General features: G+C 46.1%; 1 protein-coding gene across 4 annotated transcripts in view; it reads right to left on the reverse strand.

Annotated features, from left to right (window-relative positions):
* Positions 1 to 14,116, reverse strand: part of PRRC2A (proline rich coiled-coil 2A) — a 51,717-nt gene that overhangs the window by 24,972 nt on the left and 12,629 nt on the right. For 3 of the 4 annotated variants that reach the window (XM_070936647.1, XM_070936646.1, XM_070936644.1), the window contains exons 2-10: positions 7,496 to 7,687; positions 7,061 to 7,238; positions 6,850 to 6,949; positions 2,680 to 2,752; positions 2,433 to 2,576; positions 2,189 to 2,325; positions 2,006 to 2,085; positions 1,044 to 1,183; positions 222 to 312 (exon numbers count right to left, since the gene is read on the reverse strand). In XM_070936647.1, coding sequence (XP_070792748.1) covers positions 222 to 312; positions 1,044 to 1,183; positions 2,006 to 2,085; positions 2,189 to 2,325; positions 2,433 to 2,576; positions 2,680 to 2,752; positions 6,850 to 6,949; positions 7,061 to 7,238; positions 7,496 to 7,607 — 1,055 coding nt within the window. In that variant the 5' untranslated portion in view covers positions 7,608 to 7,687. The remainder of the gene's footprint in view (positions 1 to 221; positions 313 to 1,043; positions 1,184 to 2,005; positions 2,086 to 2,188; positions 2,326 to 2,432; positions 2,577 to 2,679; positions 2,753 to 6,849; positions 6,950 to 7,060; positions 7,239 to 7,495; positions 7,688 to 14,116) is intronic. The other variant, XM_070936645.1, reaches the window with a different exon arrangement.

A 14,116-nucleotide genomic window follows, 5' to 3' on the forward strand; every position in this document is an offset into this window, starting at 1 on the left:
AGCAATAAGAAGATCTTTGACTGAAGTACTCTGGAAATGCAGCCACTTGGAAATGATTTTCCTTGAATCTCACATGGCTGAGGACTGCATCTCCAGAGTGTCGCATGTAAGCAGAGGTATTTTTTTAAAAAAAAAACCTTCTTTCCTACCAAACTAATAGCCCAGAAGCTAAGTTCATGGGAAAACCCATGCAATCAGTTACCGCACTGCCCAATTCTTACCGGCTTTCGGTAATATCTTCATCGGACTCTTTCCCGTCTTCTTCATCACTGAATTTTAGCTTCTCAGTGTAGTCCACTTCTTCGTGGGCTCCTGGTGAGAGAGGAGGGGTGTTGTGGTCCGCCAGTAGCCTGCGGAGCTGGCAGCAGAGTAGGATAATGAGGAGGCTGGGGAGGAATATAGGCCAGTCCTGGAGTCTGGGGAAGGCCCGGACGAGGGCTCTGCGTTGGAGGCAGAGAAAGAGCCATCTGGGAGGTATGTGCTGCCTCCGGAGCCTCCAGAGTGGGACCTCAGCGAGGCAAAGGAATAGGGGGAGCCTGTTGCTAGTGCGCGCATGCGCAGAGCTGTCAGAAGGCAAGAACAGTTAAAACAAAAGGGACGACTCGGGAGTAGGGCTTGGAGATGATTGGCCCCTCCCATAAGACTTAAAAGAGGAGTAAAGGCATGTGGGCCTTTGCAGGAAGCAACACTGTTAATTCTGTGCAGTTTAAAGTCTGAAGCTCTGTTTGATTCTGGACTCCGTGTAGCTTTGCCAATTAGGTCTTTGGCAGCGTGTCAAGGGAGATAAAGGTGGGTGATTATCAGCCTTATCCCGAAGGACTCTTTACAACTATTTGGGACTCATCTATGAATGAACAGAATTCACAGCTGTTAAGATAAAACAGGTTTTTGTGACTACTCGTGTGTTTTATTGACTCTGGAAGCCTAAGTCAGAACAAGGGGAAGAGATAAGGAGACTGAAATACCAGCACCACACCTGGAGGGCTGGAAAGAAATGGCTGCATAATCCAGCAACCATTATGTAATCCTTGCCACCCATTTACCTGCCCAGCCCTCATCGTTTTCCTGGTCCAACTCATCAAATTCTTTTAGGTCGTCCTGCTTGAGGACGGGAGGACGGCTTACAGGTTCCGAGGTGCGCAACTGAGGTTGTGCGGGGCGAGGCCCTGGGAGCCGCTGGAACCTGAGAAGGAAAGAAACGGCAAGAGAGCTTAAGCGCCACTTCTGCTTTCTCCTACTGGCTAACCAAGAGACATCTTAAACCCAGAGGAAAGATCAAAGAGTCAAAGAATATCAAAAAGTATCTGAGTCCAGTCCACGTAGTGGAGAGGCAACTCATATTCATTTCTAGTGCAGGAGCCACCAGACCATATTTTACCTCACACAGTAACTTTTGCAGCCAAACTGTGAATAGAACTGTGAATTCTATCAAGTTAGAATTATCTGCGATACCCATTTAAGAGTTGGTTAATCAGCCGTGTAATTCTTTTATCTGAATGTGTAATTCTTTTATCTGAATGTGAATACTGGGAGTAAACTAAGAAATTAGAGAAGTGTATTTCTTTAACTCAATTGTGTATTTTCCTAGGACTATGTGACTGCCACATGAGCCCACAAAAGGGGCAACTCATTTAACGAATTGCCCACAGATGGAACAAGTGGCCCTGGGCCCCCTTGGAGACACCCCTTTTCATTGTGGATCTCAATAGCTACGCATCTCTTTCACTTCTTTATTAGCAACCACATCTAGCTTTCTTCTGTTTAAAAGGTACAAACTCTATCATAATAATATCTTCATCTGTCTTAACTATTCCGGAAATTTAAAATAAGTACTTCAATCAAATGGTCTAAACAGTTTCAGAATCCCTTTAATAGACCATAATATTATACCACAAATATTTCAAGCATTTCACTTTTGCAAAAGGGCAGATGTCCTCAAGCCACATTCGTTGACCACTAATTCAATCCTCTTTACACATGACCCTCCCCAAATCTCTTGGTTTACCTCTGTGCCTCTGGTGTGGGGTAGCGGTAAGGTCCCTGTGGCCCATATGGAGGTGGGAACGGGAGATATGGGGGATACATCTGCAATTGGGTAGAGAAGAAATTCATTACTGGAAAATTCCCCCGTCCCCCCAAGCTTTCTAATGAAGCAAAAAAGGCTCATCGTCTTCCACAATATACTTACAAATGGCGGCATCATCCCCCGATAGGGAGGGAATTGAGGCGGGATGCTGGGCTGCATGCTGACACCAGCCCGTCCATCCTCAGGCACCAGCTCCCCGTCGGTGCCCCGCCCACCTCCATCCCGCCAGCTGGTTGCGTCTGCAAGAGATTTATCGGAGGAAGCAAATAAGTGTGGGAGAATGGGGAAAAGAGCCCCTTGAATGGTTTACAAAGAGGTAGATACCTCAAAAGCCACTGCTACTTACTTTGGGGGCGGAGGTTTGGTCCGGGCCCATACGACGCATCGGTAGTGTCCTTTTCTTTGCCAGCTTTGTCCTGGTCGCCAGCCGCCTGCAGGGTCGGAAATTCCTCGCGAGAGAATCGCGACAGTAGGCTTGATCCCTTTCCACCTTGACATCAGAGAAAGATGGTGGAGTCTCTTGGCAAGATTGCTCCATCTTGCAGAAAAAATGGGGGTGCTTTAACTTGCATGAGTTGGGGGGGGAAACTTACCATCTCCTTGTGCTCCATGGGTAACGCTGGCCTGTGCCCAGGACTTTACCCCGCTTGCTACCGTAGGGGGATTCTGAAAGAAGGGGACAGGATGAGAAATACTAACTAAAAACAAAATCTTGAGGGCTTCCAATTATCCAGGGGTCTCCACAATGTAGGTAAACATAAATCCCAGTATCTAGATCAGAGTTCCCCAACCATTTGCAGACCAGGGCTAGTTCCGAGTAAGGGGTTGGCAAACGTGTACATGCACAACACTATTTGCGCTAGTGATGTGCATGTGTACCCGCTTCTCACGCAAATAAGAGCACACATGCTTGCCGGTTCCCACAGCCCAGTTGCAAACACCTCACAGCCCACTAGTGGGCAATGGCCGAGAGGCTGGGGACCCTTGATCTAGATCATCTTTCCCTAAAATGTCAGTTTAATGACGGACATCAATTGCCACACACCAGCTAGCATGGGATTTCGAGCTTAGGATTTATTGGTTGGGAAAAGCTGATCTAGAAGATCACACTAGTTCCTTCAAGTCAATAAATTTTCTAAGATCATGGTTAAATGTAAAATGTACGTGCTTCAAAAAAAGTTCTAGAAAGCAGAAGGGTGAAAGTTAGAAGTGTCCAGGAGTTATTATTCAAGCATTCTTGCATCTTCCAATTGTTACTGAGAAACTCATAGGCATGAACAACACTAAACTATGTTCACCTTAACAAAAGATTCAGGCTCATAGGCAGCTCTTCATTCTTTGGGGCCCGCACAGATTAGAAGCTTTTGTCTGGCAAATCATAAGCAAGCATTTACATATAACTAGGCGCTAAAACGTTTTTGATGGTATGAGGGTGCAAAACAGGCTCATTATTGCTCAATGCTACACATGAATCAGGGTGCTATGATTGGTCCACATCGCTGCCACCTCCAGTATAAATTACTGCAGCGTGTTCTACGTGGGGCTGCCTCTGAAGCATACTCAGCAGCTGCACTTGGGACTAAATGGAGCAGCTCATCTTTTGGCAGGTAACGCTTGCGATATGCACACAGAGTGTGGGTACAGTTCTCTGCACTGATTGCCAACAGGCTTCCAGGTTCAAAGCAAAGTATTGATTTTGAGTATATGAGGCTTATGTACATGCCCTGCGAATAATTCAGGAATCAGAAAGAGTGAGAGGCCTCAGAAAATACCTTCCCTCAGGTGGGTGCCTTTTGCTTCTGATCTTTTGGGCACCTGCTATAATACAGCTTGTTTGGACGGCTTTGAGGGGTTGACTTTTTTTATTGCGTGCATAACCACAACAATAATGTTGTTTAGGTTATGAATTTAACGTTAATCCACAAACTGATGACCTCCACAACAGAAAATAGTATGGGCCTTTTGCTGTATCTTTACGTATTTGAAATGTGCGCTCCGTTTCAAAGCAAAACATTGTTTTTAAACATCTCTCTTCATAGAGAAGTTCATTTTCACAAAAAAGTCTCCCTGGAATTAGTGTTAACCACTTTTGTATTACAGGTAGTCCTTGATTTACGACAATGGAGCCCAAAATTTCTGTTGCTAAGCAAGACATTTGTTAAATTAATTTTGCCCCATTTTACAACCTTTCTTGCTTCAGTTGTTAAGTGAATCACTGCAGTTGGTAAATTAGTATAATCTGGTTGTTAAATAAATCTGGCTTCCCTATTGAATTTGCTTCTCAGAAAGTCGCAAAAGGGGATCACATGACACCCCCCCCCCCCCCCGGACACTGCAACAGTCATAAATATGAACTAGCTGCCAAGCATTTGAATTTTGCTCACATGACGTGGATGCTAGATAGGTTGTAATTGTGAAAAATGGTCATGTCATTTTTTTCAGCGCCGCTGTAAATTTGAACAGTCACTAAATGGACTGTTGTAAGTCGAGGACTACTTGTACTGCCAAGCAATTACATGGACTTGTTCATATAGTCACCAGAAACCTAGGTTACTTGAAAGAGTCTACCTTTACCTGTCCTGAGATTTTTTTTCGCACATAGAACTACCCCTTACCATTGTCCTGGATTGATTAAAATCCACTTTTCTGAAATTCAGTATGCAGTTTGGAATACTTAAGTTTCACTTTCCAGTTAACATCAAGAACTTCAGCACTTCCCTCACTATCCCTACTGCTTGCTCTTTCCATGTCTGTCTTTTTGAAACAGAGCTAAACCATTATTTATTTTCAAAATACTTACAGAAGTTGATGTAGTGACTCATGAACTAAGCCATCAGCCATATACTGCAATTCACAATGTGTGTGTTGGTAAACATGCTATGCGATACTATGCCATGCCAAGCCACATTTAATGTTATCCTTATTGGGATTAATATGGTTAAAAAATAAGCTAGTTTAAATTGGTACGATCATCGTTTCAATCAGCCTGTCATTCAGTCGGATCAACATTTGCTTCCAGTTTACACAATTCTACTAGAAATTGCCCCGCCTCCGCAATGAGAATAGCATAATTTGGAGCTGATCACATAAGCCATACAGGGAAAACAAACATTGGAGAAATCTTGTTTGCCAGGTTAGGTTCCTCAACCGGTCAATTTGGTACATTCCTTGCATTGCATTGCATTACCATTCCAGTCAGTTATAGCAGAGCTTTATTCATTTTTCTCACCATGGCACATGTATACATCCGAACTAGACTATGCTCTCTGTGTCATATAATATATGTGGGTTTACACATAATTTATTTACTTATTTATTTATTTTGTCATGGTTATGTAGTGTATAATTGGAGGTGGTGACCCTTTGAGAGCTGCATGCAACAAAATTTCATTTTTAATGTATGCCGATGAGTGTATATTTAAAGTGAGAATAAAATTATTTTAAGTCTTTCCAGGGAAGAAAGGGAAGAGTAATTGCACAGTGGACCAGTGAATGATACAAAGAGGGGCAGCTGATTATCAAACATGGACGGTGAGGAATAATTAGTAAGAGAATTAGCTAGAAATCCCAGAATAAATGATGAATGAATATATATATTTTCCTGGGATGTCTAGTCTAGCCTGTTCTCTCTTACTAATTATTACACACACACACAACACACACACGCACGCACACACACACGTATATGTATATGTAGGTCTTTGGTTATTCGGGTTTTCTCCCGCGTAAAATTGGAAGTGTCTTGGCGACGTTTCGGCGAAGTCTCATTCGTCATCTTCAGGCTGTTGTTTTTGGCTTTGTGCTTCTAGGAGCAATGTGTGATCACAGCTGTTTCTTCCTTGCCAGTGGAGGTGTGAACTGATTGGGTGGGAGCTTGGCTGTGTTCTGATTGGGTGGAGGTGTGTTCTGATTGGTTGGGGGCTTGGCTGTGTTCTGATTGGATGGGGGTGTGTTCTGTTTGGGTAGGGGCTTGGTTGAGCACAGCCAACCCCCCATCCAATCAGAGTACAGCTAAGCCCCCAACCAATGAGAACACACCTCCACCCAATCAGAACACAGCCAAGCTCCCACCCAATCAGTTCACACCCCCACTGGCAGTTAAAAGGAAGAAACAGCTGCAACCACACATTGCTCCTAGAAGCACAAAGCCGAAAACACCAGCCTGAAGATGACGAATGAGACTTCGCCGAAACGTCGCCAAGACACTTCTAATTTTACACGGGAGAAAACCCGAATAACCAAAGACCTACATACAAACACCCGTGAAAACCTCAGAATATATATATATGTGTTTTTTTCTATCAAGACACCTGGTCTACCCCAACATGTGGGAGGGGGCATTCTGCTCCCTTTCGCCTTTTAGCTCCAATCCAGGAACCCTCAAGCAGTCGCATTCACAACAAACCATTTTATACCAAATTTATATTTTGCTGATAAAGAAATAAAGGGAGACTAGTATAGATCTATTTCAAGCTTTTTAGCTTTCACCAGCTAGCCATACTCTTACTCGGATTCGAATTTAGGCTTCCTGTATGTTAAGCAGTTGAATTAACTTTCTGAGCCACAAGTTCTCCCTTCATCGGCTTGAGCCAGGGGAAAGATAGGAAAGATATCTATATCTATATCTATGCCAGATGTAGGTTACAACTAGATAGACACAACTGTCGAGAGAGAGAGAGAGAGAGAGAGAGAGAGAGAGAGAGAGAGAGAGAGAGAGAGATTGGCTGAGTGCTTCCAGCCTCCCATTCTTGCCCCAAATTTACCTCGGGGGCTGTTGGGGGTCGTTTCGGTGGGTTTGAGGCAGACGTCTGTGTAGCCGGCGGTGACTGCGATTCCGGCGGCTGAGCTGTCGAGGCATCGGTACTAGAGGCAATAATAAAAAAAAAGGCCCAGGAATTTTTAAAAAAGTTAAAACAGTGTAAGTTTGCAAATGCGCACAGACGCACCAATGGCTTCAAGTCTTGCCGTACCTACCTCTTTGGGTCTGGCTGTTCCTGCTTGCTTGCCCATCCTGTCCCGTCTTTCGGCACTAGTGAGACGTTGGGGTCATTGCCTTTGTTCTCTGCTTTTAAGCTTGGCAGATTTGCAGGGGGTGGCATGCGTCGGGCAATGGCAACCTTACCGAGACTCTGCAAGCCATGGCGGGGGGTTACTGCAGGAAAAGAGGATTTAAAAGGTTAAATGCTGCCCTGAGACATCTTTGAGCAACTGACTGTCCCGATTCACACCAATTGTCAACCGGACTTTTTGTCAAATCCCCGGTTAACCAGTTACGATAAGGGACAGCTGCTCAGGGCGCTGCGAGTACCATCAGAGCATCAGATAGAGCGAGTTCATCATGGCAGCTGCCTCCTCCTTTAAGAACTGGGCTGGGAAGAATCAAGCCTGATACACATTGGCCGTTTTTACCTGTGGGTTTCTGGATCTCTAAGGACTTGCCCTTGTACGTATCAAACAGGTTGAGCGACGAATACTTTTTTCCATCCTTCCCCTTTGCTGTTTGCCCCAAACGATCTGACATTGCGCTGTAAGGTCATTGAGTACGATGGTTCCTCCTGGCTCCCCGCGAAACGTGCCTATGTTGGACCAGGAAGGAGGAGACTAAGAGGAAGAAAATGCAGCCGTATTGGTTTTACCTTTCCCCATCGATCAGCAGCTATTAAATTTAGTAGCCAGTCGACACAAGCAGAGCCGGCTTTAGGCTAAGGCCAAATTAACACAGGCTTAGGACACCGAAGCTTAAAAAGGGCACCAATGTTGCCCTTTCTTCTGAAATCATTCTAAAATGCAGATCTTCACATCGGTGGGAAATGGTACCATCAATCAACGTGGCTTAGGGATGCCATATTCCTTTGAACTGGCACTGGATAAAATGCTTTTCCTTATACAACACTGAAGCTAGTCATGACGATGTCCCATTTTTCATATCCATTTGAGGGAAATGTAACGAAACACCTTTACAGGATTGTCCATCTCACTGAACATGACTTGGTGGTATACAGTCAACCATTAAAACAATGTCACAACTATCAAAACACTTTAAACATGAATAGATTGTGGGAGAACATCCAATCCAAACACAATACAGGTAGTCCTTCAACTCACGACCACAATCGTCCCCAAAATTTCTGTTGCTAAGTGAGACATTTGCTAAGTGTGTTTTGCCCCATTTTACAACTTTTCTTGCCACAGCTGTTAAGTGAATCACTGCACTTGCTAAATTAGTAATATGGTTGTTAAGCGAATTGGGTTTCCCCATTGGCCTTGCTTGTCAGAAGGTCACAAAAGGGGAATCGCATGTCTCCGGGACACTGCAACTGTCATAAATCTGAGTCAGTTGTCAAACATCCAAATGTAAATCACGTGGCCATGGGGATGCTACAATAGTCATAAGTGTGGAAAATGGTCATAAGTCACTATTTTCAGTGCTGTTGTAACGTCGAACAGTCACCAAACAAACCGTTGTAAGTCAAAGACTACCTGTTCAACCATCATATACGTTCCCCATGCGATCCCCCAAGGTTGTCGGAAGAACCATATTGTGAGGGCCACCTGAAAGACTAAAAGGGATGGAGAGATGATGGGAACCCCAGCAATAAAGGTACACTGTCTGGGTCCTGCCAGATGAGAACTTTTTAGCAGACAAGATCCACAACAAACCCCTCTTGCTGGACCTGATGAGGCAGGTAGATGTGATCGCTGGTCCTTCAAATAACGTGGACCTGTAAGGCTTTAAAGGTCAGAACCAGCATCTTGAATTGTGCCTGGCCGCATACTGGCAGCCAATGCAGCTCACAGAACATAGGTGTGACTTGTGCCATCCTAAAGGCACACAACTGTGCAGCCACATTCTGCACTAGTTGGAGCTCCTGAATACTCTTCAACGGCAACCACACATGTAGTTTGCGTTACAGCAATCCACTCTGGAGGTGACTAGGGGGCAAGTGACTGTGAGCAGAGCCTCATGGTCCAGGAAAGAGTGAAATTGGTGCACAACATAAAAGTTGCGCAAAGGCCCTCCTGGTCATGACTTGAACAGGAGTCACAAGTCTAGAAGGACCGCCAGATTGTGCACTGATTTGTCTGGGATAGTGCCAGCCCATCTAGTATCAAAGATGATGAAGTCCCAGATCCACAAAGACCAAAAACCCAGAGCCACTTAAGTCTTGCCATGGTTCGGAGGAAGCCTGTTGTCCCAGATTCAGACATCCAGAGCCTCCAGGCAGTGGGACAAAACTTCAATCACACCACTCAATATGCCAAGACAGAGATGTACAATTTGGGTATTATCAGCATAGTATGATACCTCACCCCAGGGTGACAAATGATCTCACCCAGAAGCTTCATGCAGATGTTAAACAGGAGTGTAGAGAGTACTGAAATCTGCAGCACCACAGGCAGGACTTTTCACTCACAATTGACACTGACTGGTACCAGCCACACAGGAAGAGAACCAGCCCGATATTGCGCCACCCACTCCCAACTGATGGAGATGATCCAGAAGGTATCATGATTGATGAGAGGTAGGGGCAAAGGTACTACGGCTGATCTGCTCCTGCCAGAGATCATTCACAAGTGTAAACAATGCCATTTCTGTCACATGCCCAGGCCTGAATCCTGACTGAAAGGAGTTCAAATGGAGTTGAAAAGGAGTTCCGCTTCACCCAGAGCTTGCTGAAGCTGGTGTAAAGCAAACGGCTCCACAACCTTCCTGAAAGAAGAGAACTTAAGACACTGATAAAAATTATCCAGTACAGAGGGATCCAGTGATGGCTTCTTGAGGAGGGAGTGGACCAGAGGTGGGTTGCTCCTGGTTTGCACCGGTTCGCAAGAACCGGTAGTAAAAATTTTTAGTAGTTCAGAGAACCGGTAATAAGATTGGCTGGCCATGCCCCCGAACCGGTTCCCGGCCCAGTCGCCGCTCGCTTACCCCACCCACCGTCATTGCCCGCATGCAGCCCTGGGACTCCGCCCTTTGCCAGCCAGGAGCGCTGCCGCCAGCCGCTCCCATGCACCCGGCTGCCTGCCTGCCTGCCTCATCACCGCCACCATAAGAAAAGGCCCTGAAGTTGCGCTGCCTGGGATCCACGCCGCAGGGAGAAGCCAGGTATGGCTGGGGGAGGCTGCCCGGAGCTGAGTTTGAGGCTGGCAGGAGGAGGAATGTTGCCTCTTAACCAGCTCAAACTGTCTGCTGCCGAAGCCTGCCGCCATCCCCTCTCCCCTGCCAGCTGCTCCTGTGGTGAGAACCGCTACCGCCAAGGGCAAGGGGGCGGTGGTGGCAAGGATGGGCCGCCGGGGTTTCCCTGCCCGAGCAGACTTCTGGCATAGCCCTCTGGAGGGAGGGAGAGAAGCCCTGGCCTGCTGCTCCTGCCACTGCCACCCATTTGCCTCCAGCAAGAGCGGTTCTCATGCTGCCGCTTCTCCAGCAGCACCAGGTCAGAGAGGGCGGGGCAGGCTGTAGTAGCAGGCCGTTCTTGCCGGGTAACAGACAGGCTGCTCCTGGAGCAGCCAGGAGAAGGAGAAGCTGCCAGCGGAGAGACGAGTTGTCCCAGGAGGACCGGAGGAGAGCGCAGCTTCTCACTCATGGAGATCTACCGGTGGGGAAGTAGGCGCGGTAAGAAATGCGTGAGCCAGGAAGCGGTTATGCTCCCTGGCCGGAGAGGGTTGCACGTTCACTCCAGCAAAGGTTTGTGCAACCCTCTCCGGTGCACAAACTCAGGGCGCCAGATAAAAGCCGGGCTGGCAACTCCGGTGCTGCTTTGATGGAGGCGGGTAAACCGAGGGGACGAAGGAGAAGGAACTGATGGGCAGGCTAGAGTAGCTCGCTTTCCCCTCAGCGGGGGTTCCCTGTCGGAGCAGCAGCAGCAGCAGGAGGAGGAAGTGGCGGGAGAGGCTTTGCTGGCTGCCCGGCCGGGACCCAGAGGCGGCGGCTGTAATAGGGCACTGGGTACGCAGAGTGGGGAGAAAGAAGGGCGGGTGATTAAATGTCTTCTGAGTGTATCTATGGATGTTTTTTTGCATTTTTTTCTGCAACCTCTTAAGGTTGTAGAAAAAATGCTTTTAAAAGTAAAAAAAAAAAAAAAGTTGGCCACGCCCACCGTCACATTACCCCAAGCCACGCCCACAAAATAAGCCACGCCCACAGAACCGGTAGTAAAACATTTTAGAACCCACCCCTGGAGTGGACCAAAGCCTCCAATGGAGCAACATCCTCTCTCAAGGATGATTTAACTACTGCTAGAATCCAACCACACCACATTCCCAGGTCGCCTTAAGCATGGATCTAAGGAACAGGTGGCTGAGCTCACAGTCCTGAAGACCAAATCTACTTCCTCAGGTCCAACAGGTTCAAATTGTTCACAGGTAAATAGGTCAAGGACTGTGTCTCAAGGACCTCCACCGGATTTATAACACAGCTGATGTCTAAATGGCAACAAAGTGGTGTTCTGCAAATTCTTCCATAGAGGTGATCTTCTGAATCTTCCTTTTCTAGGAGGGTCTGAGTCACTCTAAACAAGGCCAATGGGTAGTTAACGATAGATAACTGTGGCAAAACTTTCCCCTTTTTATATGGAAATTTTAAATTTGGTTTTAAATTATTGGGGTTTAAAATTTTTCAGCCAAATTATTTAATTCGTTTTATTCCATTTTAAATTTTGTATTTATATGTTTTATTCTATGGCTGTTCACCGCCCTGAGTCCTTCGGGAGTAGGGCGGTATACAAATTCAATTAACAAAAAAACTGTTGATTTGTCACCCTGATCACCACTAGTTAGGCCTTAATAGTGGCTCTCAACCACGTCCAATCGAGTTAATCCCTTGGCCTTCAGGGAGATGACACTTCTCCCATAAACCAGAGAGTGACGGGATTCACAGGAGACGAGAGGTCACACGGACACGATCCAATCTAAAGCTTCAACTGTGCTCTCATTCCAAGCAATGACCATGGCTCTATCAGATGTTGGAGCAGACCATCAGGAATAAGCCCCATTTTCCTCTGGAACCTATTAAGGTCTATTAGTCACAGATAGTGGAAATCCAATATATCCCATCTCCCCATAGCAGGGGGCAGCACCAGATGTTCTCATGGCAACCAGGACATGACAGTGGAGTTACAGAGAGCTCCTCCAACTTCAGATTACCTTGCTAGTGTTCCAACAGAAAAACGAGATTGAATGTGTGATCGTTGTCCCACGTCAGGCTCTGGATAACCTGGGACAGGGCCCTGGTTATTTATTATGGTGGCCATGAACTCCTGAGCCACTTCAGACCCCACTTCCAGAAAAGGCAGATTGAAATCCCACAGGACTATAACCCTGAAAAATTTCACTGCCAAATTCAAGACAGAGTCAAGCAGCTCAGGCAGGGAAGTTGCTACCCAACTGGGAGTCTGGTACAGTAGTAACAGTCTCAACTGATCCCTGGAGCCCAACTTAAGGAACAGGATCTGACAGCCAGCAATTTGCGAAGCAATGCTCCTGAAAGCCATAAGAGATTCTCAGATGGCAACTGGCAATCCCCTTGGATCTTGGCTGATGCCATACCAAAAACCCAACTGGGTATATTTCCAAGAAGTGAATATCTATACTCGGGACTCAGCCAGATCTTGGTAATAAAGGTAGTTCTCAACTTACGAGCACAACGGAGCCCAAAATTTCTGTTAAGTGAGACATTTGTGAATCACTGCAGTCGGTAAGTTAGTATAACCTGATTGTTAAGTGAAACTGGCTTCCCCATTGACTTTTTTTAAAATTTTGATTTATATGCCGCCCTTCTCCGGAGACTCAGGGCGGCTTACAATGCGCTAAGCAATAGCCTTCATTCTTTTGTATATTTATACAAAGTCAGCTTATTGCCCCCACAAACTGGGTCCTCAATTTACCTACCTTAGAAAGGATGGAAGGCTGAGTCAACCTTGAGCCTGGCGAGATTCGAACCTGCAGTAATTGCAGGCAGCTGGTCTTAATAACAGGGTGCTTTAGACCACTGTACTACCAAGGCTCTTTGCTTGTCGGAAGGTCACAAAAGGGGATCACATGATGACCTCTGGACATTGAATAGTCATAAATATAAACCAGTTGCCAAGCATCTGAATTTTGATCATGGGGGATGCTGCAAAGGCCATAACTGTGAAAAACATTCATAAGTCACATTTTCAATGCCGCTGTTCCTTTGGACGGTCACTAAGCGAACTGTTGTAAGCCGAGGACTACCAGTAACACATCAGACCAAATGGCAGATGAGGGAGACTTTATTATTAGTTGACCTGGCATTAAGCAACAGCTGAAAACCAGGGCCTCTCAATCAACCTGTAATCAACCTATATTAATGCAATTATCTCCATGGAGAAGTGCACCCAGGTTGGCAAGATAAACAAGCAAGGAAGAGGCATGAGAAACTGACCAACAGCTCTAGTTATAAATGCCTTCTATCAGCTTCACCCACTGTTTTTACAATTTAGCAATAACAAAATGTGTGTTAATTGCTTACTCATTTTGGCCATCAGGGTCAAACACTCAAGGGAGGAGGAATGCCATCCAATAAGGGGCCCCTACATTTTCAATTGCATCAACTGATAGCAAATAACAACAACGATATATGTAATCCTTGACTTACGTCAATTGGAACCAGAATTTCCATCACTAAGCAATGTAGTCATAGAGTGAGACCATATTATTTAGTGAGGGCAATCCCAGCAGGTAAGTGGTTGCTGGCAGGTAGGGAAGAGTGTGAAGGAATGTGCAAAAGGGTGCATGGCAAGGCTCAGGGATAGTGTACGTGGGGAAGCCTTGGGGGTGGGGTGAAGGGGTGAGAATGGCCAGTGATCTTCCCTGTTGGCTTCCCCAGCACTTTCTGGTCAATGAACAAATGATTTTAACCGTATGACAACCAATGAACAAAGGCAAATATACATGTCTCAGGATAATGTTGCAGGATCCAATCTGGGTCGATCACCAGGACCAGAGATTTAGTTTTCTGAGCTTTTGGACTCGTGCTGGAGCCCATCCTCTAGCACAGTGATGGCTAAC

Source organism: Pituophis catenifer, unplaced genomic scaffold (genome assembly GCF_029215685.1).
Source record: "Pituophis catenifer annectens isolate HBS135680 unplaced genomic scaffold, rPitCat1.0.hap2 SCAF_2, whole genome shotgun sequence".
NCBI lineage: Eukaryota > Metazoa > Chordata > Lepidosauria > Squamata > Colubridae > Pituophis > Pituophis catenifer.